Below are 25,750 nucleotides of genomic sequence, written 5' to 3'. Positions count from 1 at the left end.
CACTGAAATTCCCTGTTGGTGTTCAGTCAACAGAGCTGGGTGGCCGTTTGTCAGGCCTGTTGGAGAGATACCAGCAGTACCAGGATGAAGTTGTCTCCCTTCACTCTTGGCTCAGCAGTCAGGAGCAGAACCAAAGCATCTCCAAGCCCAGTGGAGAGACAGACCCCCAGAACCTGCAGAATACACTACGACAAGTACAGGTGAAGCAATGATCTCTTAAATTTGCGATTAAAGCAGCTGAGCTAAAGTAAGAAAAAGGAGTGCATTGCTCTGAAATATGGGAAAAATGTAGTTCAAAAATTGTTCCGTTTGAAAAAATTACATTTTACGGGAAGGTGGGGTATGCTGACACAACAAAATGGAAATCATGTCCTGGTTTTAAAAACTCTGATGAGTTTACAAATAATCTAAGTTTGATGGTGATTTTTTTGTGTGTTCTCAGTTGCTCCAGGACGAGCTGGCTGAGCGTTCAGTACAGCTGGAGAAGGTGAAGAGAGCAGGAAGAGATCTGGTCAGCACAGATGAGTCTCCTTCCCTGAAAGCTGTTGACATTCTCTGTGCTGCAGGTAACTTAATCACTTAATCTAGCTTCTTTACAACAAACATTCACATATGCTCATTCAGACTGTTCTCTTTGCATTTAATAAACATTTCTCTGCCCATTCCTTGTTTTTTTTAGATGGCTTAGAGAAAAGATTTGGTTCCCTCTCTGCATCTGTGTCAGAGCGAGCTGAGCAGCTGCAGACAGCTGTGGCTCAGTCAGTCAGCGTCCAGGAGGGTCTGAAGGGTCTGCTGAGCTGGCTGGACAAACTGGTTTTGAATCCCGGACTGGTCGCCCCCACAGCGCAGGCTGTGCAAGACGCCCTGACCCAGAACCAGGTAGGTGTAAATCCAGAGAAGACAAGTCTTTTTCTAGGAAGTATCTTATAATATCATTACCTGTTTTGATACCGAAATAGAAGTACAAGGTACACAGTTTTGAAACATTTCTTCTTTAACAACAAAAAAAATGCAAACCTCTACATTGCCTTGACTGAACAAATACTGAAAAAGTGCTGGCTGTCTTTCATTCTCAGTAGCTTTGGGTTAAAAATATGACTGAAGATCTGTTTGTTTTTATAAAGCTTTGGTACTTGTTGATAACGTACATCATTTAAATCCAAATATTATATTGTTTTAAGAAAGTTAGTATCAAAAAGTAGCAAAATAAAAGTATAATTTTTTTCCAACCGCAGAGTAGACTTTGCAGATATTAAAAGGCTCCAAAAGCTTTAAAAAAAAGCATTAAAAATGCTCTTTTGAATGTTGTAATGAATGTACATACATCCATTTTCTATACCGCTTATCCCGTTGGGGGTCACAGTGTAATAAATGTATTTTGCAGATCATGTTAGATCAAATTAAATGCAGACATTTAACATTATGCAAAATATATATATAATGAATGTTTTGTTTTTTTCGCAAACTTTATTGTCTGCAGTTAATTTGATTTAACATGATCTGCCTTTTTAAAAAAAAGGTTTCCTTTAAATTGCATCAACATGTATTATCATCAAATTAAATCTCTAAGAAAAGTACATTCAAAGCACTAATTTTTATCCAACTTCTTTTTATTTCTGCAGAAACTTCGTCAGGAGCTGCTCTCCAGGCAGGGCAGCGTAGATGCCACACGGGACTCTATCTCCAAACTCCTTCAGAGCTCTGATGCCTCCACAGCCTCTGGCCTCCAGGGCTCTTTAGATGAACTGACTCGACGCTACGCTGCAGCACAGACAAACCAGGCTGAGAGGGAGGCTGACCTCAAAGGTCTGCTACCCAGACTAGAGAACTACGAGCGGCTAGGGAGCGACCTCCAGGTGTTCACCCAGAGCCGATTGAAGGCTCTGAGCCCTGCGGGACAACCAGAGCGCAGCGTGGACGACTACAGACAGACTATTGAGGTCGGTAGACAAGTTGAATTCATTAGTTGTTCATTTGCTAAATGTTATTACTAAGCTTGGAGACTGAATGCTTTAGTGGATTATGTATAACTTTAGTCGTCTTAACCCCATCATTATTTTTTAGGAGGTCAAGTCCGAGCTGGAACAGGAAGCTGGCCAAGTGAAATCCTTCTGCAACCTTGGTACTGATCTCTGCCAATCAAAAGCTTTCAATAGCACTCAAAGCTTACTGGATAATGTCAAAAAGGTGTCTGATGAGTTTACCCAGCTGCAAGCAAATGTCAATGACAGGTAAAAATATTGACTTTTTTTTTTATTCCTGCAGATATAACTGTGGTCTCCTCAAGTCAGTCTTACTTCTCTGTAACTTGTATAATAACAAGACAAAGATTTAGACGCCATTCATGTAGGAGTGGGCAATATGACCTAAAAGTAAATTCAGTTTTCTTCCTGCCTTATATTGCAACATGTATGCAAGAAGCAGAGAGAAAGATAGCGGAATCGATGAACATACTGGTAGCAGAAGACAATTTTATGTTGGTATGGAATATAAAGACATTAAATGGTCAGCAGGTGTCCTCAGCTGTCTACCTGTCTGTCTTTGAGGGAAATACTGCAAAGTCCAAGGTTGGCCCCATTCTTCCTCAGCCTGCTCAAGTGCATTTGTGTTTTTTATGCATGTGTTAAGGAGAGGGAGACATATGTTTCTCATTCTGATGAGGCATTTCCAACCAGTCTTCCTGCACACAGCCAGGCAAGGCATGATGGTACCAATAAAGGAAGTTCAAGAGAAAACCTAGATTTTATTTTTCCAACATCTGTATTTCCACAGATGCAATTAAATTGATTTATTACCCAGGCCTACATTCATGTTTCCTACATGGTTTACTTCAGTAGGAATGGTTTATGCAGTTTATCATAAATTACACAAGGGGGCACCAAGTACAAATCTGTCACTGACACTGCTGTGTACTCGTCTGTGTTGAAATGTGATGAGTAAAAATAAAGGAAAAACAGTTAACTAATAAATTAGACAACCTTCAGAAAGAGGTAGCGTAAACATTCTGATTTAATATAATGTAATGGGCGTATCTCAAAGATTTCCTACTTCTGCTGAGCAGACCATGCCACTGGCATTTCCAAAACCAGTCCTTGATATTTGTAGCCTCCATGGAACACCAGTTGCTATGCCGACCCTCTTTGACGTCGTATTAGCCACGTTTGAAGCCTGTCAGAAGGGGGCTGGGAATTTATAAATACCCTCAGTCTAGCACTGATTTATTGGCTTATTCATCAGTTTACAGCAAGTGTAGTCTTATTTTAATTAATTAATCAAGTTAGCTCTGATTACGTATTAAGATATAAATGTGAATCACTTTTCTACAATCTCACTGTCAGTAGATTATTATTTTAGTAAGCCTGTTGTTGAGAGGGCTCATATTGTACAAGTTGTAGAGGATTATTTACTGGCTTGTATTATACTTCCCAGCTGTTGGCTTTCTAGAGCTGTGCAGTGTTAATATGAGTGCGTCTGCTGTATGTGTGTATTGTATCTGTGTGCTGTTGATCAGGCCCGGGTGCTAATATAAGCAGAGTGGACACGGCTCATTGTCCGTCCTATAAACGGCCTACTCGGATGACTCCCGGCTGAGAATCCCAAGGGGGCAGAAAATAGCAGCATGATAATGATACCGCTCCATGCCAGACGGCCTCTTGGTGCTGTTTTGTCTCGGAGCAGTCAGCACTTTTCATCCATAGCTCAAGGCAGATCACTTAAAAAGAGAGAAAAGTCAAGGCTGTGTGAGCTGTGACCCTGTGTGGGCTGTTCACAATATGTGTCAATAGAGCTATGTGTATTATTTTCCTCTTTTAAGAGGCTGAAATGTAAAAACAACTAAAAAATGTTTATGACGTGGGTTTGCTTGAGTTGCAAAAGTAAAAGTCAGCTTTTCTGTCTCCCTTTTTCACAATTTCCCCTCTGTCTTCCCCTCTTTAATCCTGCTTTATGACCCCCGCCCCCCCAATCCTCACCCTCATTTTTGACTACCTCCTTTTAATGTCCTTCACACTTTCTTCTTACTCCCCTTTTCTCCTTTTTGCTCTCACAGGTTTGCAGCTATCCAGGCCTGTGAGCAGCAGCTGCATGGTTTCCGCGGCCTCTCCGGATCTCTTCTCAGGTGGCTCCAGACTGCACAGGACCAGCTGCCACCCAAAGAGGCAAACCTCAACACAGAGAGTCTGCAGAGAAGAGTCCAGCAGCTCAAAGTGTGTAGAATTATGTTAAAACAAACTACACTTGTGCAAACCTAGCAACCACTACATATTGCTTCAAAACAAAGAGAAGAAATCAGGGGAGGGTGCTTCTTATACTATATACTTAAAGCTCTTTCACTAACTTATGTATATTTTGTTTTCAGGACTTGTTGAATGACTGGGAGTCACAGGGATCAAGGGTTCAGGAGCTGAATAAGACAGGCTCGGAGCTGGAGTCCCTCATTATTGACATCACTGCTCCTCAGACCAAAACTGGTAAGAAATAGCGTTGACAGACTGCTAAAAATCTCAGCTCTCTCTCTGTCTCAGCTTATATGACTTATTTTTCTCATGAGACCAGTTTTGAAGCATGCAGTTTTAGAAATTTTAGGATGATTAAGTTAAAGAGGGAACATCTCATTAGGATTTCTAAATTAATTTATCTAACAAAAGCTCAGTGTTCACAAACTGACAATAAACAGTCAGTTTGTCTGACTGTCTCTGTATGTCAGCTCTGTGATTGACTGATGACCAGTCCAGGGTATACCCCGCCTCTTGCCCAAATACAGTTGATATAGGCTCCAGCACCCTGAAAAGGATAAGAAAATGGATGGGTGCTCTCATTGCTGTGTCAGTGGTATGTGAATGTGTATGGATGCGTATGATTAGGATTAGCTAATACAAGTTTTAAATTTGTGACTAAAAATGTCTACCTTTATCCATGAGGAAGTAGAGTCAAAGACTAGTTAAAAAAAAAGATCTTTGATGACAAAAACTCTGACAAAAAATTTAATAGTTTCATCATGGAGACTAAAACAAGACTAGAATGTTAGTGCTGGATTGTTGGACATTTAAATCCAGTGTCCAGTGTACAAGTGTGAATGGGACTTTTAAGTAGTAAATAGGCTGGAGAAATGCTGTTCAGCTCCATTTCAGTTACAAGATCAAATCCATGCTACCCCCTCTTAGTTTATAATTACTCTTATGTATGTGCATTAGTTCACAAAAGAAACAATTGGATTGAGCAGAAAAAAGTTATTTGGTTGTTGGGATTTGATCAGAAAGCTACATATTGTGCATTTGAAATCACTTGAATATCTATGTTTCTGTTTCATTGGACTGTCAGCTATGTGTGTCCTGTAAGGGCAAAAGTTATCCAGAGCTTCCTGTCTTTTTCATTGTAATCTGTAGCCATGGCTTTTATGCAGTGCCTTTAATTCTTTTGTCCATGTTTTAACTCTAAGTATACCACTGGACCTGTTTTATATGTGTGTGTTTGTGCATCCATACTTGTTGTAGTGTCTCAGCCACTGTCTCAGTCAGGTATGTCTCTCTCCCAGGTGCTCCTCAAATCAATGGCTCAGCAGGTCCCAGCAGTGTCAATGGCATTCACACCTGTAAAGGTGAGCTCTCCCTCTAGCTTTTTCTCTCTTTTCTTTGAGACATACTTCAGCACAATCTTATTTGTCCTCCAGCTAAATTGGTACTTATTTCGTTCATGGTACAGTCACTTTAAAAGATTACTGCACTGTATTCTGTTTTATAGTTCCCAATGTCCTGCACTGTCTCTGTCAGCTTCTGTTCATGCAAAAACATTTGTCAGTGGTATGTCCAGTCATAAAAATATCATCGTTACAACAATCAGCAGGACTCCTTCCATGTAGGCTTCCCTGATCTACCTGCACTACAAATGATACTTTTAGTTATTTTAAGTGTATTTTATTAGTTCACACTAAATCTAATTGCTGTACTCTTCCTCGTATTTTGCTATATGTTTAAATTTCTCCCTTCTCTTTGTGTGCTTCAGACCTGACAGAGCTCCAGGTTGTTGTGTCAGATGTGAACAGTCGCTACGAAACGCTCAGTGGGGAACTGAAGGAGCGTCTCAGTCGACAGCAGGCCTCACTGGAGCTGAGACAGAAGGCCAGGCAGGGCAGTGAGGATCTTAAGATTTGGCTGACAGATAGAGAGCAAAGTCTGAAACAGGGGCAGACCGCCTCCCCCTCCAGACCTGAGGTGGTACGAGCTCAGGCTCAGGAGAACAAGGTGAAGGACTAACTTGGTCGGATGCACATTGACTCTTTTTTGTTGAAGTCTTGTCCTAATCTTCTCTTACTTTACTCTTCAGGCTTTGCTTTCAGAGCTGGCTGACCATTCTGGGAAGGTAGAGGAGCTGAAGGGCACACTAAGGAAGCTGATTGCTGACAATCCTGATTCTCCTGAAGCAGACACTTGGAGGCAGCAGCTACAGGAGATAGGTACCAGCTGCACATATCAGAAATAAAACATTGATGGGTCAGGCATTTTTTAAAGTCATTAACTGAAACATTGTCTCAGCATTTGTAGAATTTGTCTTTGGAAAAATGGGTCAAACTAACAACACGTTGGGCTGTCAGCCTAGCAAGTAGACCTGAGTTCAAGTTCTACTTAGGATTTCTTTCTCATGTCCCCACTTTCTCTTTCCAATTTCCTACTGTACTAACTGTCCTGGCATAAAAGGCATCATAATGTGATGTGTTCTTGAAAACCATTCAAAAGAAAGTGGCAACATGCCTTAAGAATTTGCAATAAATTTCCTCAACAATGGCAGAACTGAGATTAGTATTGTTCAAGTGGAGAGTGGGAAGTGTTCTTCACATATACGTACTTTCACATACAAGATATTTTTGACCAGGGCCCCCTGTGAGGTAACCAAGACAGAAATATTTAAGGTGAAATCCAAGAAGAGGCCTTTATACTTTAGATTTTATAATGCCTTCTGGAAGCCAAATGGTCTATACACACATGCACACTCCTGGATGCTCAGAACATGAGTCAGAGATGGAAAGAGAGACAGAAGAGGTAGGAGGAGAGACGGAGAAAGAACAATCATCTTTCTTTGTCAGGTTGATTCAGAATTGGATAATAACGATTGGTTTCATCATCATCGCTTATATAATTTTAATGTCTGATGACCCCGATTTTAGCCCAGACCTAAAGCAATCTAATAAGTCATTTCCTTTAAAGGACACTAAACAGAAAGTATTGGGATTATGCTCATTTCTGCAAAATTCCCGATGAAATCTATACAGACATTAATCAAGTACTTCTAAACCTGCCTCATATATCTTCCTCCAGACTCCCGCTGGCAGAAAGCCAATCAGACAGCAGCCCAGAGGCAGACTGAGCTTGAGACGTGTGCCGATAGGCTAGGCAGCTTTGCCTCGGCAGCCAATCAGCTTGGCCCGTGGCTGAGGGAGAAGGAGCTGATGATGAGTGTCCTTGGACCGCTGAGCATCGACCCCAACATGCTCAACACACAGAAACAACAAGTACAGGTATGTGATACAAGACTAAAGAAACAAACACAGAGACACAGTCATAGCACCAAATTCTAGATATACAGTCAATAAATCTACACAATAAAGGAAAAACTGGCACATAAACAGATTATGATTGGCACTAAATGAATAGCAATTTCTGTAGTTCCTTGATTTGATTGTTTGAAAAGAAAAAAATTTGAAAGATTTTAATTGCTTAGCATGCTTAATTTATCCACTGAAATTCCAATTTAGATGAAATGGTAAGGTGTTGACTGTAATAAAGGTCAAACTTTTATTATATCACATAGAAACTTAGTACCTTTAAATAATATCTTCTTACTTGTCCTCTTCAGTTTATGTTGCGCGAGTTTGAGACCAGGCGGCCACAGTTTGACCAGCTGACCCAGTCTGCTGAGGGGATCCTCTCCCAGACTGGAGACTCTACCCAAGACCCCAAGGACCAGGCTGAGGTGCGTTCTGAGCTTGGCTCTGTCACCCAGCAGTGGGAGGACCTAACAAACCGACTGAATCAGAGATCAAACCACATTGACCAGGCTCTGGGAACCAGCGAACGATACCAGGTGAGTGCAGTTGGAGTATTTGTGTAATAATGATACTGTCAACGTTAACAGTTTTCTAACCCTCCTCTTCTTCTTCTCAGACGTTACTTAGAGATCTCTCCTCCAGTGTTTCTGCTCTGAGTGAGAGGTTAGACGCTCAGGCCTCGCTGAGCGCCCAACCTGAGGCACTGAAACGTCGCCTGCAGGAGACCGGAGAGATCCGCTCAGAGCTGGAACGACGGCGGACTGAGCTTGGCGAGGCTGAGAAGCTCTGCAAGGAGCTGAGCAACATCGTAGCTGAACCATACCTGAAAGAAGAGCTGAGTAAACGACTGGAGAGTGTCAGTGGGCCGCTGAAGAGCTTGGAGGAGCGAGCAGGTTTGTGGAGTTAATATGTTTGAAAAGGAACCAGCATTTAGTGAATCATTGTTAAGATCATGGTCAACTTTAATAAAGACCAATCTCTTTTTACATTTTAGCTTTCTTGTTGGTAAAAATATTTATCCCTACATAAAAATCCTGTGAAATGATACAAACAACAGCTGCACAAGTCCTGTTAGGCTTGTTCGAGTTATATTTTCATGGTTAATGTTTGTGCTCTGCTTGTCTGCCCTCCAGCTGATGGCCTTTCCCAGCTTCAGACCGCCCTGTCGTCCACTCAGCAGTTCCAGCAGATGTTTGAGGAGTTACGTTCCTGGCTTGACAAGCAGGCTGATCCCAGAGAGTTATCCAGCGATTCCCTGCCCTGCCAGCCATTAGCCATCCGTTCCCTGCTGGCTCAGACCGATGAGCTCCAGCGTGGGATTGCCAGTCAGCGAGGTTCCTACGAGCTGATTCAAGCTGAGGGGGCATTGCTACTTGCCACTCTGCCCGCAGGTGGAGACGAGCGCTCTGCCCTGCAGTCTCGTCTGACTTCTCTGAAGCAGGATTGGGAGCATCTGAACCAAAGGATCTCTGACCAAGAGGGCAGACTGAAGAGCACTTTGAGCAAAGCCGAAACCTACCAGCAGCACAAGGCTGAGCTGACCCCGTGGCTAGCTGAGTGTGAACAGAAAGATGGAGAGATTCAGCCATCACTTGAGGCATCAGCTTTGGATGAAGCTTTGCAGAAGGCTCGCGGTCTGTCTCTGGACCTGGAAAGACGACAACCTCTCCTGGAGGCCTTCAATACTGCTGCAGATCAGCTGCTGGAACAATGCTGCATCGGGGAGGATGAGGTACGTGATTTATGTAGCTGTAAGATGCCTGTTTGGTCAGCCTTATTGTCTTTTCCTGTTTCATAAAAGGATAAATATCAAAGGGGAGTTCTTCCTCTTTTGGATGAGAAGTATTGTTTGTGCTTTAAAAATAATAAATTGAGTAAATTATTAAGAATAAAGTGATGTAATGTAAACTGGTATCTGTAGGTTCGAGATGAGAAGGCCCAGCTGAACCGCAGGGTGGACAGACTGGGAGAGAGGCTACATAACCACACCTCACAGCTGGAGGAGCTGGCCAGCCGCTTGAAGGAGTTTGATGAAGGCAGACAGGCTGTAGAGAGGAGGCTGGAGGCAGCCAAACACCAGATTGAAGTCCAGGAGGCTCTGGGACCACAGGTACCCCTCAAAAAGTGATATAATGATAATAATGATAAATGTTATGTGGAGGGACAGTGCACATCAATGAGCAATACCAGTGTAAAACTAGAATGTAAACATGATAGTTTAAAGCTGGTGGCTAGTTTCCATATGTTGTACCTTGTATTTCAAAGAAAACATGCAAAAAGGCAATCTACATATCTCATGAATACTGCTACATAATTAATAAATGCAATCTTCACACATAAGCATTACATTTAAACACTTCATAAACATGTCCTACATATCTAAAAGCACTGCACATTACATTAATCATATAGTATATAAATCAGCTGTTAAATTAAAAGGAACACTGATGTTGAGACATCATGGCATCAACATAAAGACATAAATGAAGGATCTCATGTTTCCATCTCTTTTATTCAGGCCTGCAGTGCTAAGAGCCTGGAGCGCCTCAGAGGCCAACAGGAGAGTCTCAGGTCCTTGAAGCCTCAGGTGGTCTACCTTAGAGACCTGGCCCAGGGGCTGGTACAAGACTCACCGCAGACACCAGGAGGCAGCACTGAGGGGGCTCAGAGGCTGCAGGAGCAGGCCAAAGACACAGAGAGAGAATATGATGGTGTGACTGACAAGGTGAGGAACAGAAGAGGAAATGTTGTTATATTGATGTTTGAAATAGAATTAAGCGAGACAGACAATAAACATTTCTCAGTCGGTGTTATGTGCAACTATTTCTATCATGTTTTCTCTCTTTAGAAACCCTCAATTTTTTGTAAAAGTTCTGAATTTACAGATTTAATGATGAGGTGGCGGCAAAGTGGTGGTCATCTTTTCTATACTTCTTTCACACAAAAACATTACTTCCTGAAATTTTACCCAAAATTTTTCCCCTTGTATCTTTTTTTTCATTTGAGCTTGGGATATGCAAATTTCTGAACACAACAGAAAATATTCAGCAAAGCTAAGTGGAAAGGCAGATGAAGTTTATATTCTGCAACTGATTTGTGCCCAGGGCAATCTCCATGGATGTAGCGAAGCTGCCTCAGTTTATTTTTGTTTCTATTACATAAATTGTTCCCTATTTTTTGATACAGTTAATATGTCAGACTACACATTAAATTGATATGAAGACTTTTGGAGACTTTCTGCTCCCAAACCTGTATTTTTTTTATTTTATTAAACCATTATTTAACCAGGAAAACCCTATTGAGATTTTAAAAAAAATCTCTTTTTTAAGGGTGTCCTGGCTGAGACAGGCAGATCAGGTAGAAAATCTACAACTTAATGTGTCTGCCTCCAAGGCATCCAGCATCCTCTTAGAAGTATCCAATAAGACCAAGTCATTGAGCTTGAGGTCTGTTGTAATTCATTCCAAGAAGCAAATTTATAGGTCTTTTTCGTAGTTCAGTTCTGACCCATGGGACAAACAGTGAGAAAATATCCTGAGAACAAAGATGGTAGGTTTCTGAAGTCTTCAGACTTATGTAGGTCAGAAGGTTGGAAGGAAGCTGACCAAGATAGCCTTGTAGATAGGAATACGCCAAGGTTTTAATCTACGTGAAGACAAAGAAAACTATCCAACACTCTTATACAAACAGTGATGAGTGCAGACTTTAAAGTTAGTGATGAATCTCAGCTCCATGATACACAATGTCCAGAGCATGTAAACTCTGAGATGAGGCATGCATGTACAAAACATCATTGAAGTCTAATACTGACGTAAAAATTGCAGCAACCAGTCTCTTTTTGGATTCAAAAGAGAGGCAGGATTTAATCCTGAAATAGAAACCCAGTTTTACCAGCTGCTGAATATGGGCGTAAAAGGCAGAGACTCATCGATCAAAATTCCAACACATCTGTACCTCCAAACAGACTCAGTCTGTGAACCTTGAGATGTGACAGTTGAGGGCTGGTTCTGCAACTTAACCTTCAACAGCATGACTTTTGTTTTGCCTGCAATTAGTGTCATTGGCATAGAAATGAAAGGAGGCATTCAACATATTTTGGTCTTTATCATTGCCCATACAAGTTTTTAAATGTCCAAAATATTCTTCACCCATATATCAGGAGTGCATTTCGAAGAAGTGCAGAGTCATCCTCCAGCAGGTATGATGAAACACAGCAGAACATGAGGGTAGTGATGAAAGGAGTCACAGGGGTTATGAATTAGCTTGTCTTCAAAAAGTTCCCCTGAGAAATAATGCTGTCTGGAGTAAAAAGATGTCTTAAAAACACAGAGAACTATTTATACCGAGGGTCAGTGTGTGAGAGGGTGTTGGATTTACTGTCTATGTCTGTGTGAGCGTAGCAGTGAAGTGAAGTGTCAGTGAGCAGACAGAGAGCAGAACAACTATAGCTGTCAGAAGAGTTTGGCCCTTTGACTTACAGGAGTCTTATATGGTCATTGTGGACATTCAACACTTTATCAACATTTGAAATGTAAACCAGAGCTTGGAGAATTCAACACCCACAGTGTTGCATCTATTGTCTGTGATCCAAGCTGCAAATACTCCATGTAAGGTCACAGGAACTTTATCTGTATGAAACAGCTGGTGTTTTTCACTGAGATGCTTTATTTTCTTTTTGAATTATTGATCTGATATTGTTGGGAAGAGAGTTCCTGTCTGTTGGGGATGATGCAGATCAACCTGCTCTTAGATAATGCTGCCACCGTCTTTCCTGCACCTACACAGGCTACATCTATTTATACTTGCTGATGTTTTTCATCATGTTCTGGTTTGGTTGCATTCAAATTTTTGCAGTGGTTGTTCAGTTATGACAGGGAAAACTACATTCTCATTTATATAACAGTCTGACTCCCCCCCCCCCCACCGTTTGTAACAATAGTAGAGAAGAAAGATGATCAATGATGTTTTTTTCCTTGATTATGGAATACAGATTAATGAGGGCTTCTCTTAACACCTCTTGTGCCTGTGTCTCTGTCTCCAAATTTTTCATCAGATCGAACAGTGCTGTTCAACTCTAGAGTCCCGGCTGCAGGGTGTTGGCGAGGTCCAATCTCATGTGCGGGACATCTTCTCACGCCTAGCCGACCTCGATGACGAGCTGGACTCTCTCAGCCCTGTTGGACGTGATGCGGACTCCCTGGCCTCTCAAACTGATGCCCTTAAAGGCTTTTTGTCCCGTCTGGCCAACCTCAGGACGGAGCTGGAAGGTCACGCATCAGAGTGTACCTCCATGCTGCGGCGAGAGGGCTCCTCTCCTGACCTCCTGGCTCTCAGGAGGGAGACAGAGGCTCTGAGTCGCCAGGCAGGCAAGGTAAGGACTAAAATGATGAGGAAATCTATACCTTAGTTACCAGAGCAGTTTATATGATTTAAATGTTAAATGATTTCTTATTTATTGTTTTCCAGCTAAGTGAGCGTGGCCAGGCCCGGTTGGATCAGATCGAGGACGCTGCTGAGAGGGTTAGAGAGTTCTACAGGTTGGTGGCTGAGCTGCAAGGCCTGCTGGGAAGAGCTGAAGAAGGGTTAAATGCACAAAGCATTGTGGGAACAGAGGTGGAGATGATCAAACAGCAGCTGCAGGAGTTTAAGGTAGGATAAAACTTCTGGTTATGTCATAGATGTGAGTGCAAAAGTGTGCATGTGTGCGACTGAAAAACTTACAGCTGTATATTTGGTGTGTAAATGAAGAAGCTGATTGAGGCTTGATTTGCCTTAGATTTATAATTCTCCATCTTCTATCCTCTTTAATCAAAAACCTTTTGATTAGGATTAAGTTTTTAGTTGGTATGTGCTCCAACACGCAGATGAGTTGTGCATATGAAACGTGTATTTATGATAATATCCCTTTGATTATGTGGGTGAAAACATAAAAGAATCTACCAGAATTCATGCTGAAAACATCTTGTTTGTCTCCTGCTTTCTGATCATGCCACTGAAACTAATCAGCAGAGATAAAGGGAACATCTTCAACGTAACATTAGCCAAGGTTCAGAGCCCAGCTTTGTGTGTGGGTGTCATGAATAGTGACATTCAATATCTGCAGCCTCAGTGGAGGTCTGTATCCATCTTTTCCTGTTGCTCATACCTCTAGAGAACATGAGGTAAGGGTGGTTGTGTGCGTGTGTTAGCTTGTGTGGGTTGTCAGGACACAGAGATGGCGATTAGTTGAGTCACACATCTGCTTGAGATGCTTGACACGCTGCTGAATCATGAGGCTCTCTTTAGAGGACAGCCTTTTGTTCTTTTAGTGTTTTAACATTTACCAGAAACACCTTCCTCCCTCTCTTTCTCACACAGACATAATTCTCACGTCATAATATCCAGGTAACGCTCTTTCAGCATTTAAAACTGTTAACCCCATCACTGTGGTAATAGATGCTGGTCTGCAGTCGTCTTTTCAAGTCAAATTGTAGTTTACAAGGCTCCAGACTATAAGATAGGATCAGAAATGGCTGTGCTTCCTCTGTTGTTTTAGTTCTATTGGACTGATATTGCCTCTGCTCAGAGTCTTCATATGGAGCTCTGAGATTTATCATTGTGGATTACTTACTTACTATTTTACTTTATATTCTAAAGTCAACTGGACTGCTGTTAGTACACGCCGTGTTGGACACTGGTACATCTTAAAAGCCATTCTGGGCAAAGTTCTGGACTACCTTTCCTCTCTTTTAATCTTGAAGGACTGGATGTACAAACTATGTTCAGTTTACACTTTGTGTGATGTGTTGTTCCCAAAGTCCAAACTGAGTTGGGAAAAAAAGCTTTTAGGTTTTCTGCAACTTTTGCTTAGAATAATCTGCAGACTCAACTTAAACTGAAAAAACCAGTGACTCTGCATATTGAACACAGTATTTGGTAGATTAAACTAAGGCTGAACAATTTTAATTAAATATAGCCTATAAGAGTATTTGTTTTGACTCATTGCAAATTTAATATAAACTGTTCTATAGAAGAAAATTATGATTTTATGTCTCTTTTTTAATGAGACAAATGTATACAAAAAAATTGACACTTCATTGAGCATAATGTGTAGGTTATAACATTTCTGCTGAAAAAAAGTTTCAAAGTGGTATTCTTAAACACATTTCAGGTCAAAGAAATATTGCACCTTCTGCGATTTTTTTAAAATTTATTTTTAAGTACAGAGTTTTAATATTTTATAAAGAACATAACATATAAACCAAACTATACAGAACATTCAGATCACCAAGGGAGATAAAGTATGGTGTGTCAAAGACAAACAAACAAACAATACTATTGCTCTGTGTGTCTAGCATAGGGTTACAGCAGTCCATGTGTGGGAGATAATATAAAAATAAATCAATAAATGAATAAGGGAAAAGTGTGTGTGTGTGCGTGTGCATGTGTTGTGAGCCGGCCAGGTCTGAGTGGGAGTCTCTCCAGTGAAAGTCCATCCAATCTACATAGGGAATGAGGAAGTTGTCTTTTTGGGCAGGACCATAAGGCACAAATATGATAGAGGAAGGAAATTGTTGAAAGGTTTCTGAGCAATGATATTGAAAAGGAAGTTCCCAATGCCAAAGTGACTTACTGCCAGTCTTAAAACACTAGTTGACATTAAACCTTAGTCATAGTATAGAGAGTAGATACAGGAAAAAACAGGAAAGGCATTATTCTATAACATTTTCTCATTTACATATCATAGCCACTTCAACCAATACTTCTGGGCTTTATGACCATAGAGTCTTAGGGAGAAGGTCAGCATTTCTATTTTGTGTATTTCTTTTACAGTGTCTATCCACTCTCTCACTGTTGGTGGTTCCCTCTTAAGCCATTTCCTTGTTATTGATTTCTTGCTGGTTATCAGTAGTATTTTCAGAAGGTACCAGGCTACATGTTTTTAATACTGAGGCAATTTTAACTGGTTTAAAGAACAATAAAACAAAATAAGACACTCAGAAATACAATAACAAAGACCAGGAGTAAAGACTTATAAGACTAAGAAATGTAATTCATCAAATAAGTGCAGACAAGGGCAAAATACTCAAAACAATCAAAATAAAGTCTGAAAATAATTAAAACAGAGGTTCAGATTAGAGAGAGTTAAGTAGGAAATGCAGATAATGATTTTGATTGAAGATTAATCAATATATAGATTTGAATGGATTGATAATTAAATCTATATAATCACGAAGAAAATGAAAAAAGCTCTATGTTACATTTTCAGTTTGTATCTAAGAGGACCAGCAGCAAATCCCTCACATCTGAGATGCTGGATTCAGTAAGTCTGAAGCATTTGAATTTAGATGTCACTTATACAATTATGAAACCATTATTGTCCAGTTTTTGCCACAACAAATGGCTCACAGTCCCTGTGTAAAATCCTCAGACTGTGAGCCTGTGGTGTTCTCTTTTCTTAAGTAAGTGAATAATAATACAAAATCAGTGGCTTCAAGTCATTGTATTGAGTTATTTGGTTTCTATGTGAACATGCTGAAACCATAAAGGCTGCACTTAAAGAAATACATGAGCCTTGTACCACTCTCTCTGGTTTTCACATTTAAAGAGAAATTCCTCTTTGCTGTCATGTATAGAAACTGACCTCAGGAATGTGCTCTGCTGGCACCTCCACTCTCTTTTATTGCGTTTCTCCTCTTCTCGTTTCATGGCTGCAGACTGATCTTTTTGTTTGACTATTATCATTTAAAAGCACATTTTCTGGCTATGATGTAATATCCTGTCTACAGCAGAAGACTATGTAGGCTTATAAGGGCTTAAGAGAAGTATGCACGAATCACTCTCACTCTTTCTCGTACCTGTGTTCAGTGTGAAGCTCGGAGAGGGTTAAGTGTTCTAGAGAATGATCGATGATTCATGTTATATTGGTGCTTATTCATTTTGAAGAATTTAGTGTGACTTGTACTTGTTCCCTGGAGAGTTCTCTGCTCTGTTGTGAAGACGTGTGGGTGGATCAAAGAGCATTTTTTCTCCTGTTTTCTCTTCATCCTCATTCCTGCTTTTTCATTACCAGTCTTTTATTTTATCTTTCTCTAATCGAATTATTTAAATATTTGTTTGACCATCTTTATATTCCCTCACATCTCACTCTTGACCCACTAACCTCTCTGTGGCTGCTTCTTTCTTCTCTCCCTTCACCTGTTTCTGGGTCTCTCTGTCTGCGTTCCCTCACCGCTCTCTTAATGAGAGCAAGCCAAGTGAATGTTTTGCATAGAACAAACACACAGAGGAGATAAAGAGGTGTTGAGGGAACGATGAGGGGAGGGAGGGATTCAGAGAGAGATGGGGAAAAACTAAACAGGCTACACTTGAAAAGGAGAGAGAGATCAGACAAAGACTGTGAAGTTTAATGAAGCTTTATTCTGGCTTGTGTACAGTTAAATGACTGGTGTTGGTGTGTAGGTTTACAGATGCACTAACACTGTAAATGTCTGGGAGTGAATCTGCTCGTTACAGCCAACACTTTAAGTGAAATTTAAAAAGACAGCCAATGTCTGCTTTATTCTGATATAATCCACTTCTTATAGAATAATTAAATCTTAAACCCAAGCATCTCATTAAGAGCCGGATTTCTCAGCATGTTTTCTTTTTGATCTCTGCTTTGGATTTAAAGAAATTTGCATTTAAGACAAAAACAATCCTTTAGAGAATATTTGTTATTTATTTTGTTTGAAAAATAATACCTAAGCCAGACAGATATCTTGATTGAATACGGACAGAGTTATTCACAAAGATAATTTTCATGGCTTTTAGCATAAAATATTTAGGAATGCCCATTTAAACTGTAAAACCTAGACTATGGGTTGTTTTTTAATGCAGTCTTGATGATTATATTCTATCTTTGATACCATTTGAATATTTTAGTTGTCTTTTTGTAGATGTTGTTTTAATATTTTATCTCTAGTACAGATGTCTTTGTTGTTTAGGTTTTATTTGCTTGTCCCGTTAGTCATGAATTGATGGTTCACTAAAACTTAAGAATCCTCTTTGCTGAGCATGTTGCTCTCTGCTAATGAAAAGACAGACTTGATGTTAACTTTCAATGTCATCTAGAAAAAATTATTTTATCTTTAGTATCTAGCCTGATGGTTATGCGGGTTATGATGGTTATATTTTACGATCCATGTTTTTGTCTATTAAGCCCTGCACGATCAGGCAGCTGAATGTACCTCCAACCTGCTCTGGCTCTACATCCCCAGTAGATCTTTCAAATCCTCGAATCAGGGTCTGCTACTGCTTCCCCTCCTTCTAGTGAGTCAAAAACTATTAAGAGAGAGTGAGGGAATGTGACAAAGGAGCAACAAGCTAAATATGAACCTGAGTAGCCTACTTCACTTCAGTATAATCACTATAGCAGTGATCATCAGCTGGTGGCCCAGGGGCCAAAGCAGCCCTACCAGTTCTCCCAATCTGGCCCCTAGAGCTCCCAATCTGACCCCAAAAAGAAGATTAGAGTCAAATGGGAGGAGGAAAAACTATGTTTTTGGTCTTTAAAGGTTACTTACCAAATGAACCCTTAAACAATCAACATTGGAACAGTTTTATCAGGAATTACGTCATGCATGAACTGTTGCTGTTTAATGCCTAAAAATTATTTTTTAAAAAGATTTATTTGAAAGTCCAGTCCCCAAAGCATCAGCTCAGATAAAAAGCATGCCCTTGCACAAATGTAACTGATGACGCCTGCTCTGTAGACTACTATATTATAGCCCCCTGTTGTAAACTTAATATTTCATGTTGAAACTTACATTTTTATCTTTAATAGCAGTTTTTGTAAATTCCAGTGTCTTTTTCTTTCTTAAAGAATTTTATCTCAGTGCTGAAGTCATCTTTGTTTGTCATGAATTGATGATTAATGGTTTGCAGCAACTGTGAATTAAGAATTTTGTATAGTGAGCATGTTTGTCTCTGTTGGTAAGAAGGAGAGACTTGATGTTAATTAATTATGTCATCAATAAAGTTGTATTTATTCCGTTACAATTTTTGTATACTCTGGCTTTCTTTTTTTGGGTGTTATTTTATTCAAAAGTCATCTGTGTTGGGGTTCATTTTCCCTCTGTTGTTTAATTATTTATGCATCTTTCTGAAAATAAAACCAACCTCTGAGTTACAAATGTGGATTTCAAGAGCCTGAAATGATGGAGTTATTCATGTTATTCATGAACTGATTAAGATTTCCTTCCATTGAAAGCTGGTAACTGAGGTGCAGATGCACTGGTAGAAGCAGACTGGTTGCCAAAGCAAAACGAGGAGCATAATGGCTTTCGTCTGCAGTGTATGTGGAGCCTGGAGAAATAGTCTGCCACTCTTATCTGGTGTTTTTTATTGGAGTGAAAAATGGAAAGATGGTAGAGGTTTGCAATGGTGAAAAACATGCAGGAAAAAAAGAGAGAACAAAAATAGACAGGCTAACAGATGCACATAAATAGATATGGAATAATCCTATAGAAGAAGTACAGTAAGAGAGTCTTATTGACCCTTAACTGACTTCATCTGCTCTCTCTGTAACGTAGCTGGAATATGTTTTTCCTCTATCCTGCAGAAATAGTCTTTAGAGGCATCTTTGAAGTTGCCCCCTGTCCTGCTTTGTTTCTACCTCCTTCCACCATCTCTCTCCCCTGCTCTCTCACTTCTGTGTAACCGATCCAGCTCGGCTCATTTCAAACCTAAACATGTCTGTCTGGCTCCAAAACAGACCGGGCCACCCCTCTCCCCTCTCCCAGCTCCTCATTCTCCTCCTTCCCTTCCCCCACCAGACCCCATTTCCAATCCAGAGGGATGATGTCATGCCGATGCTTAGAAAGACGAGGGGGCTCAGTCAGGACGTGCTGTGTATGTGTGAGTGTCTGGTGTGGGTGGGTGTGGGTTGGAGGGCAGCCATGGGAGAAGGGGTCATGGGAGTAGGAGGTGATGTTGTCAGATTATGTTTTAAACTTCCTAACGGTGATCTCACAGATAATTACTGGGTCAATGAGAGAGAGGGAGAGAGCCTTGCTTGTCTGCTATATCTTCATTAAGTAATTAGCTCTAACTTTTTATTTAAACAGATATATATTATTTATGGCCTTGGTCACCAGTTCCTGTTTTAAAGGGTCCATTTTATTTATGGATTGCAGGTTTGGAGAGTAAAAGTCATATGTTTATGTGTATTTTTTTATCTTATTTGTTTGGGGGTTTTGTATGTAAAGCACTTTTGTTGCATTATTTTGTCTGGAAAGTGCTATACACATAAAGTTTGATTGGTTATAAAAGTCATGTGAGAAAGCCTCCTACCTCACAGAAGATAAGAATGGACATTAAGCATTCACCCAGGCTCCATTTACTTCTACAACTGTTCAATTCTTTGACAATAGTTTCTCCTAAAGTTCTCCTGTCATTGATTGTGTTCACATACATTTTACACTTGCAAATTTAGAGAAACTGTATGGAAACTGTCTCTACAAGCTGCTCTTGCAACCTTCCTCCACCCCAGTTCCTCCCTCATCCTGCTTCTGACTTAATCAGTGTCATTCTGTTTTCATCGATGCCTGCTTTGCTCTGTTTTTTTTTTTTTTTTGGTTTGTTTTTTTGTTTTTTTTTTGCTGCTTCTCTCTATGCCCTATGCTTTCCTTATCAAAATAAGAAGAGGAGGAAACATGGACTGTAAACAATTTTTAGGAAAATTTTTGTCCTACGATGGAAGAAGCAGTGTTTAAAATATCAATTTGCTGCTCAATAGAGAGAAAACTACAAGCTTCTTGTAGTTGATAGTGACTGGATGAGGAAGATACCTTGAAAATGGGTTACAGTTTGTATGAGAAACGGGATGAAAAGTTTTGAGTTTGACTGTGTCAGCGTAGTGCTATTTATCATGTACATGTTTACGGTATATGTGGCCATCCTGTCTACACATATGCACTACTGAGGAATCTGTGTTTGTATTTAGGTTTGCTCTGTGGGCCGATGAGAGCTGTGTGGCTGTGTGCATACACTCTGCATCACAGGATGCCTCTAATTCCAGTCTTTTTTTGGGGTGCAACCCGGAATCTCAGCTGTCTCCTCACCCCACCCTCACACACAAATACACAAATACACACAGACACACATTAGGGTGTGGCATCAACATCCCACTGCATGCCCCTGGCTCACTCCGTCCTGGAGCAGCTGACACAGTCGCTGGGTGGGATGACAACACTCACATAGACACTGTGGTGTTGTAGCAGAGGGGTGTAACGAGGCTCTAAAGTCGTAGCTGCAGATGGACATTCCTGTGATGGGCTGGTTAGTCTGGGTGACAGCAGAACTGCAGGCATGTTTATGGAAATCCCTGTCCTAAATCATGACTGCATGCCTCCCCCTGTCCTCACCCCCTCCATCTCCCACTCCCTCACACCTTTCACCTCCTTCTCTCTTATTATTTTATCCTCCTATAGCTTCTCCTCGCCATCTCATCATCCTCAGAGGAACTTACAGTCTGTGACTCACTGTCCTTCCCCGCACTGACTGTGTCAGCAACTCTTTAATGATGGGAGTAGAAGTGGAGCCAAACTGGGCCAGCAGCTCACTGGTTTACTTTGGGCTCCTGCTGTTAAGCTGGAACATGTACTAATTTTCACCTGTAAAGCTGCTTACACATTTAGATTTTAGCTTCAGTAATTAGCAGTTAGCAAGATAAAAATAGATATATTGAACACTGCACTTGGTTCAAAATGCTTCCATGTTGCCTGTGAAATACATTTTTCCCATAACTGACCTAATTAAATGATACCATGTGTTAGAGCAGACCCATGCAGCGCAGTGCATGATGTTTTTGAGAGTCCATATTTAATATGGCTGAATAAGGGGCTCTCAGCAAAATCTCTGCTCAGGTCTGGAAACCATAAATCATTAGTGACATGTAAAATCCTCATGAAGCCCTGCATGTTGAGCTTTTAAAAGGTTTGGAAGAATTTGCACACTTTTTGATGTGAAAAACTGATTAATAAAACAGATTATTGGCTGTTATGGTTTTATTTATAAAGAAATACAATCTTGCACCCTAGATAACAGGCTCTTTAACTGCACTGGACACGTGAATATACATATGAAGTCACATGATGAAACTAATTACTATGACAAGAAAACAAAGTGTAAAAAGAAGCCAATGATAAATAAACACCTAATAAGTGTAGTCCAAGCTTTGACCCTGCACCCTACTTTCATGAGGACCCACAGTTTCAGACTTTTTTTTAGCTGTTAGTAGCCATGTCGGCTCGCCTAATTCAAACCAAAGGTGGCGTGCAGTCAGGAGAGTTCAGTGTGTCAGAGCCCAGTAACCCTCTCATGACTCCCAGCTAATCCAAGTCATACGTCATCTGGACAGCAGAACTATTTACTGGACTTCATTTTTTTCTTTTCAGTCTGCTTATTCATGTCTATTAGTGTGTCTTAATGTGTGTGTTTTTGTATTCTGTTGTGTGTATTTGAGAGCATGACTCTTATTTCCCTGTGTCGTTTCGCCTCCCCAAGAAGCTGATTGGATCACGCTAACATCATTTCTGTAATCATATAACCTAATTTTACAGGCAGAGCTTACCTTTTGCTGCACAAACAAATCTCCCACATCCTTTGTGTATGTGTTTCAGTGTTTGATTGAGAAAGTGAGTCATTGTTGGGATTGTTTGATCTAAACATGTCTGGGACAGTGTGTGTGTGTAACATCTTAGCTCTTCCACTCTCAGGTTCTGTATTTTTTCAGCTGTTGTGAATTAGAAAGGCATGTCATGGCTCGGTCTGGCCTTCTCACTCTTATTTTTTTTTTTTTTTTTTTTTTTTTTCTTTTTTCCTTCTCTCAGGTCAGTGAAAGCCAATATGCTCTTCTGAGGTGAGGTTGGACAAATTTTTATTAAAAACATGTCCAAGGGCGCAGGTTTGGTGGTGCTAGCACTCATATGCAGAGCCCACAGTCCTTGATGCACTGGTTACATGTTTAAATCCCAATCTTTGTGGTGTTTGGTGCATGTCATCCCCTACTCTCTCCTCCCATATTTTTCCGATTATTAATTTGGGGAATACTTTGTAAAAATAACCATTTTATTTCAACATTTCATGTTTTTCAGAGATTTTTTTAAAGATTTATTGTTGGGCTTTTTATGCCTTTAGCATTTAAGACGAGGACAGTAGTCAGAGTTGGAAACAGGGAGGAGAGAGTGGGCAATGATGTGTGGGAACAGAGCCTCAGGCTGGATCTGAACCTGGCTGCTCATATACATGGGGCCTGACCTAAATGCTGGGACATATGTGCCCCTTTTAGCCATTTTTAACATTGTAATGGAAAAATGCTAACAGCCCAAGTAGTAGGGGAGGGAAAAAAATGCCCATTACAGGTTGTACCCCACCTCTTACCCCAGTCAAATACCCATGGCCCCAAACGGAATAACATATGACAATGTAGGCATGAAAATTGTCCTCCTCTTTCCTGGCTTGGACAAATATATGAGCCCATGACATCACCAGTCTTGATAGGGAACTACCCCACCCCCTAACGCTACAGTGACATAAAATCACAGAGTCATTAATCTCAGTACAGTTTGTTGTTAACCGATGTCACTAGCTGTGGTTACATAAGCATTTTTTTCACAGTCTGATTGAATTTATTCTGATTGGAGATTAAAATTCTCTGTTCACAATGACGCGAAAGATGCAACCCGATTGAGATATGAAGCATTTTTATTCAGATCAGGCATTTATTCTGATTACAAGTGGTCCATGTAAGTTACTGCCTTCACTGAAAGTTAGTAGCCATGTAGCCATGCTGTGTTTTTGTTTATTGCAAGGTAAATTTCCCAAATTTGTCAGCCCAGGTGGCCTGTGGGTTATTAAAAGTATCATAACAAAGAGATTTGTGCCAGAAAACAGTAAATTTAATCCCAAACTTCTGTCTCCTTGCTCTGTGACAGAGCCAGACAGCTGAGCTCTGATCAGAAGTGTTTTTTAAAGTTTGAGAGGATAGCATCCCTCATGAATGGGTGTGGCTTTGGCTCAGTCAACCGACACGCCCACACCGTCAGAGAGCAGATTTTACTGCCTCATTTTTCATCATTTTGCGGCTTAATTTCATAAACTTAGAGATGTTTTTCATGACTGAAATTTGGCCCGGTGGTTCACAACACAGTGGTCTAACATAGAACAAACCTAACATCAAGATTTTTTCAACCACTTTACAAGGACTTAAAACCACTAGTCCATCTGTACCCCTGAAGAACCTTTATTTGTAAATTCAGTTAAGTTTTATAGTACTTATCAAGAAAAAGGACAAGTAGAGATTTTATTAACTGTATTGCTCTGTAAAGCTAATAAACTGTAATCTCTTAGTTCAGAAATACTGAAAGAGACTTGGTGCTGCTTCATAGTGTAGCTGTGTTGTAAAATCCCTCAGAGAGGCAGAAGCAGGTGGGTGTTTGGATGTTCTGCTGATGGAGGAGGCTGAAGGAAAAAAGACGAGGTGGTTGTGTGAGAGAGAGAGATGACCTCCAGCTTTGACCTCTCAGCAGGCTGTCTCACAGGTGTTGTTTGTTGTGCATATGTGTGGGAGAGAAAGAGAGAGAAAGGAGAGGTTACCAAAGGAAAAGGGTGAGAATTAATATGTTTTTTACCACATTAACACTCCCAAACCAACAAAGAGAATTGACCCCCAAAGTGTTTATAAAGTGAAAAGTCCTCTTGTGCATTGACCGCACATGGACGTTAAAATCCATGCGTGACATAGACCACTCTCTGCCAGCTGAATGAAAACACACTATTAGAAAGCCAAGCTGGAGAGAGTGCGAAGTTTTTATTTGACTCTAAGAATATTTGTGAGCTCTTGAAGTGTAACTTGTTAAATTGTGAAGCACACACCAAATCAGCATCGAAGTCTGAAACAACATTATGACCTTCAGATGTGTGCACAGATGACTGACAGGCGTGTTTATTGAGGTTATTGAGCATGATGGTGGAGATGCATGTGTGCATCATTGTCTTTGTCTGACTTTGGGTGTGTGTTCAGGTCTCTTTGTGTCTGTCTCCCTGCATTAGGAAGGTCGAGAACAATAAATGCTTTCACACAGTGAGGCAGGTGAAATGCTCTGCTAGTTAATATAAAACTACCCCAGAGAGTTGGAGAGGAGGAGCGTGGGTTAGGAGACTAAAAGCACAGAGAGAAAGGGAAATGGCAGCTCCATTTTTCCTGCTGCCAGGTTACAACAGACAAAGAGATTGAAAAACAGAACATAAAGGAAGAAAATGACATTAAACAACCACTTTTTGATAATACAGATTACAGATTTGCAGCAGCTTGGGTTATAGGGAGAAATGAGAGCGCCTAGACAGAGAAAATATAGTTTCCTGTTGACAGGTGTTCCCCCATGAGTAAATAAATGACCCTGAAAAGTCAATAATACACACTTCATGCCCTCCACCAGTGTTTGTGTGTATGTCACTTAGCCGCTCTAAGTGGTTTCAAACCTCTAGACACAGAAAAAGCCAGAGTGAGCCATTTCTGCAAGGGAAAAAAAAACATTACATGTGAATAACATGCCGTTTAGTGGACGCTGTGATCCAAAGTGAGGCAAAGTTTTTTTTCATCACAAAATGACCCCTGGGGGAAACTAACCACCTAATCCTCTCATCCCTTCACTCCTCTCTTAACAGCTTTCCTCCTCCTCTCTCTGTCTGTCTGTTCAGTGACTCTTTAACCAGCCGTGACGACTCAGGAATGAATGAAAATTACAGGCAACGTTGGAGAATGGGCAAAGCCTCAGAGGCTAATCAAGTTAAATCCTAAACAGATCATGGGGGGTCATGGGGGGAGGCATAGACTCAGCTTGTGTCAACAGTCAGTGAGGCAGAGGAAGAAGGGGTCATTTGAATGTGTAAATTAAATAAGCTTAACTACTTTATTAGACCCTTTTTGTCCTTTATGCCTCCTTTACTCATTCATTTTCGTGTTTTAGTTTTTTTTCTCTAGAATGAATGTTCTCCTGGTAGCTGGCCCACATCTGCGAATGCTTGGATTTAAATCTTGTTGTGGTCTGTGTAGAGGGGATTGTCGATTAGCCGTGGGTCGCGCGAGAGTTTGTGAGCTCTGCATGTGTGTGGGTGTGTTTCGCAAACCAGTGACAAACCCCTTTTGTTTCTATGAAGACGTTTGCCTTGGACGCGGCAATGACAGCT

General features: G+C 40.6%; 1 protein-coding gene across 25 annotated transcripts in view; it reads left to right on the top strand.

The window, feature by feature from the left end:
* The window catches only part of macf1a (microtubule actin crosslinking factor 1a), a 297,525-nt gene that overhangs the window by 213,279 nt on the left and 58,496 nt on the right, over positions 1 to 25,750 (top strand). For all 25 annotated transcript variants that reach the window (XM_041809559.1, XM_041809550.1, XM_041809549.1 and 22 more), the window contains 18 exons: positions 27 to 200; positions 443 to 566; positions 680 to 879; positions 1,623 to 1,940; positions 2,065 to 2,231; positions 4,049 to 4,205; positions 4,358 to 4,469; positions 5,534 to 5,596; positions 6,001 to 6,239; positions 6,322 to 6,451; positions 7,311 to 7,510; positions 7,849 to 8,076; positions 8,157 to 8,433; positions 8,674 to 9,272; positions 9,462 to 9,650; positions 10,059 to 10,265; positions 12,594 to 12,911; positions 13,007 to 13,189. In XM_041809559.1, the coding sequence (XP_041665493.1) occupies positions 27 to 200; positions 443 to 566; positions 680 to 879; positions 1,623 to 1,940; positions 2,065 to 2,231; positions 4,049 to 4,205; positions 4,358 to 4,469; positions 5,534 to 5,596; positions 6,001 to 6,239; positions 6,322 to 6,451; positions 7,311 to 7,510; positions 7,849 to 8,076; positions 8,157 to 8,433; positions 8,674 to 9,272; positions 9,462 to 9,650; positions 10,059 to 10,265; positions 12,594 to 12,911; positions 13,007 to 13,189 (3,885 nt within the window). The remainder of the gene's footprint in view (positions 1 to 26; positions 201 to 442; positions 567 to 679; positions 880 to 1,622; positions 1,941 to 2,064; positions 2,232 to 4,048; positions 4,206 to 4,357; positions 4,470 to 5,533; positions 5,597 to 6,000; positions 6,240 to 6,321; positions 6,452 to 7,310; positions 7,511 to 7,848; positions 8,077 to 8,156; positions 8,434 to 8,673; positions 9,273 to 9,461; positions 9,651 to 10,058; positions 10,266 to 12,593; positions 12,912 to 13,006; positions 13,190 to 25,750) is intronic.

Source organism: Cheilinus undulatus, linkage group 16 (genome assembly GCF_018320785.1).
Source record: "Cheilinus undulatus linkage group 16, ASM1832078v1, whole genome shotgun sequence".
Taxonomy (NCBI): Eukaryota; Metazoa; Chordata; class Actinopteri; order Labriformes; family Labridae; genus Cheilinus; species Cheilinus undulatus.
Note: the sequence above shows the minus strand (reverse complement) of the source record. Positions and strands in the feature narration are given on the sequence as shown.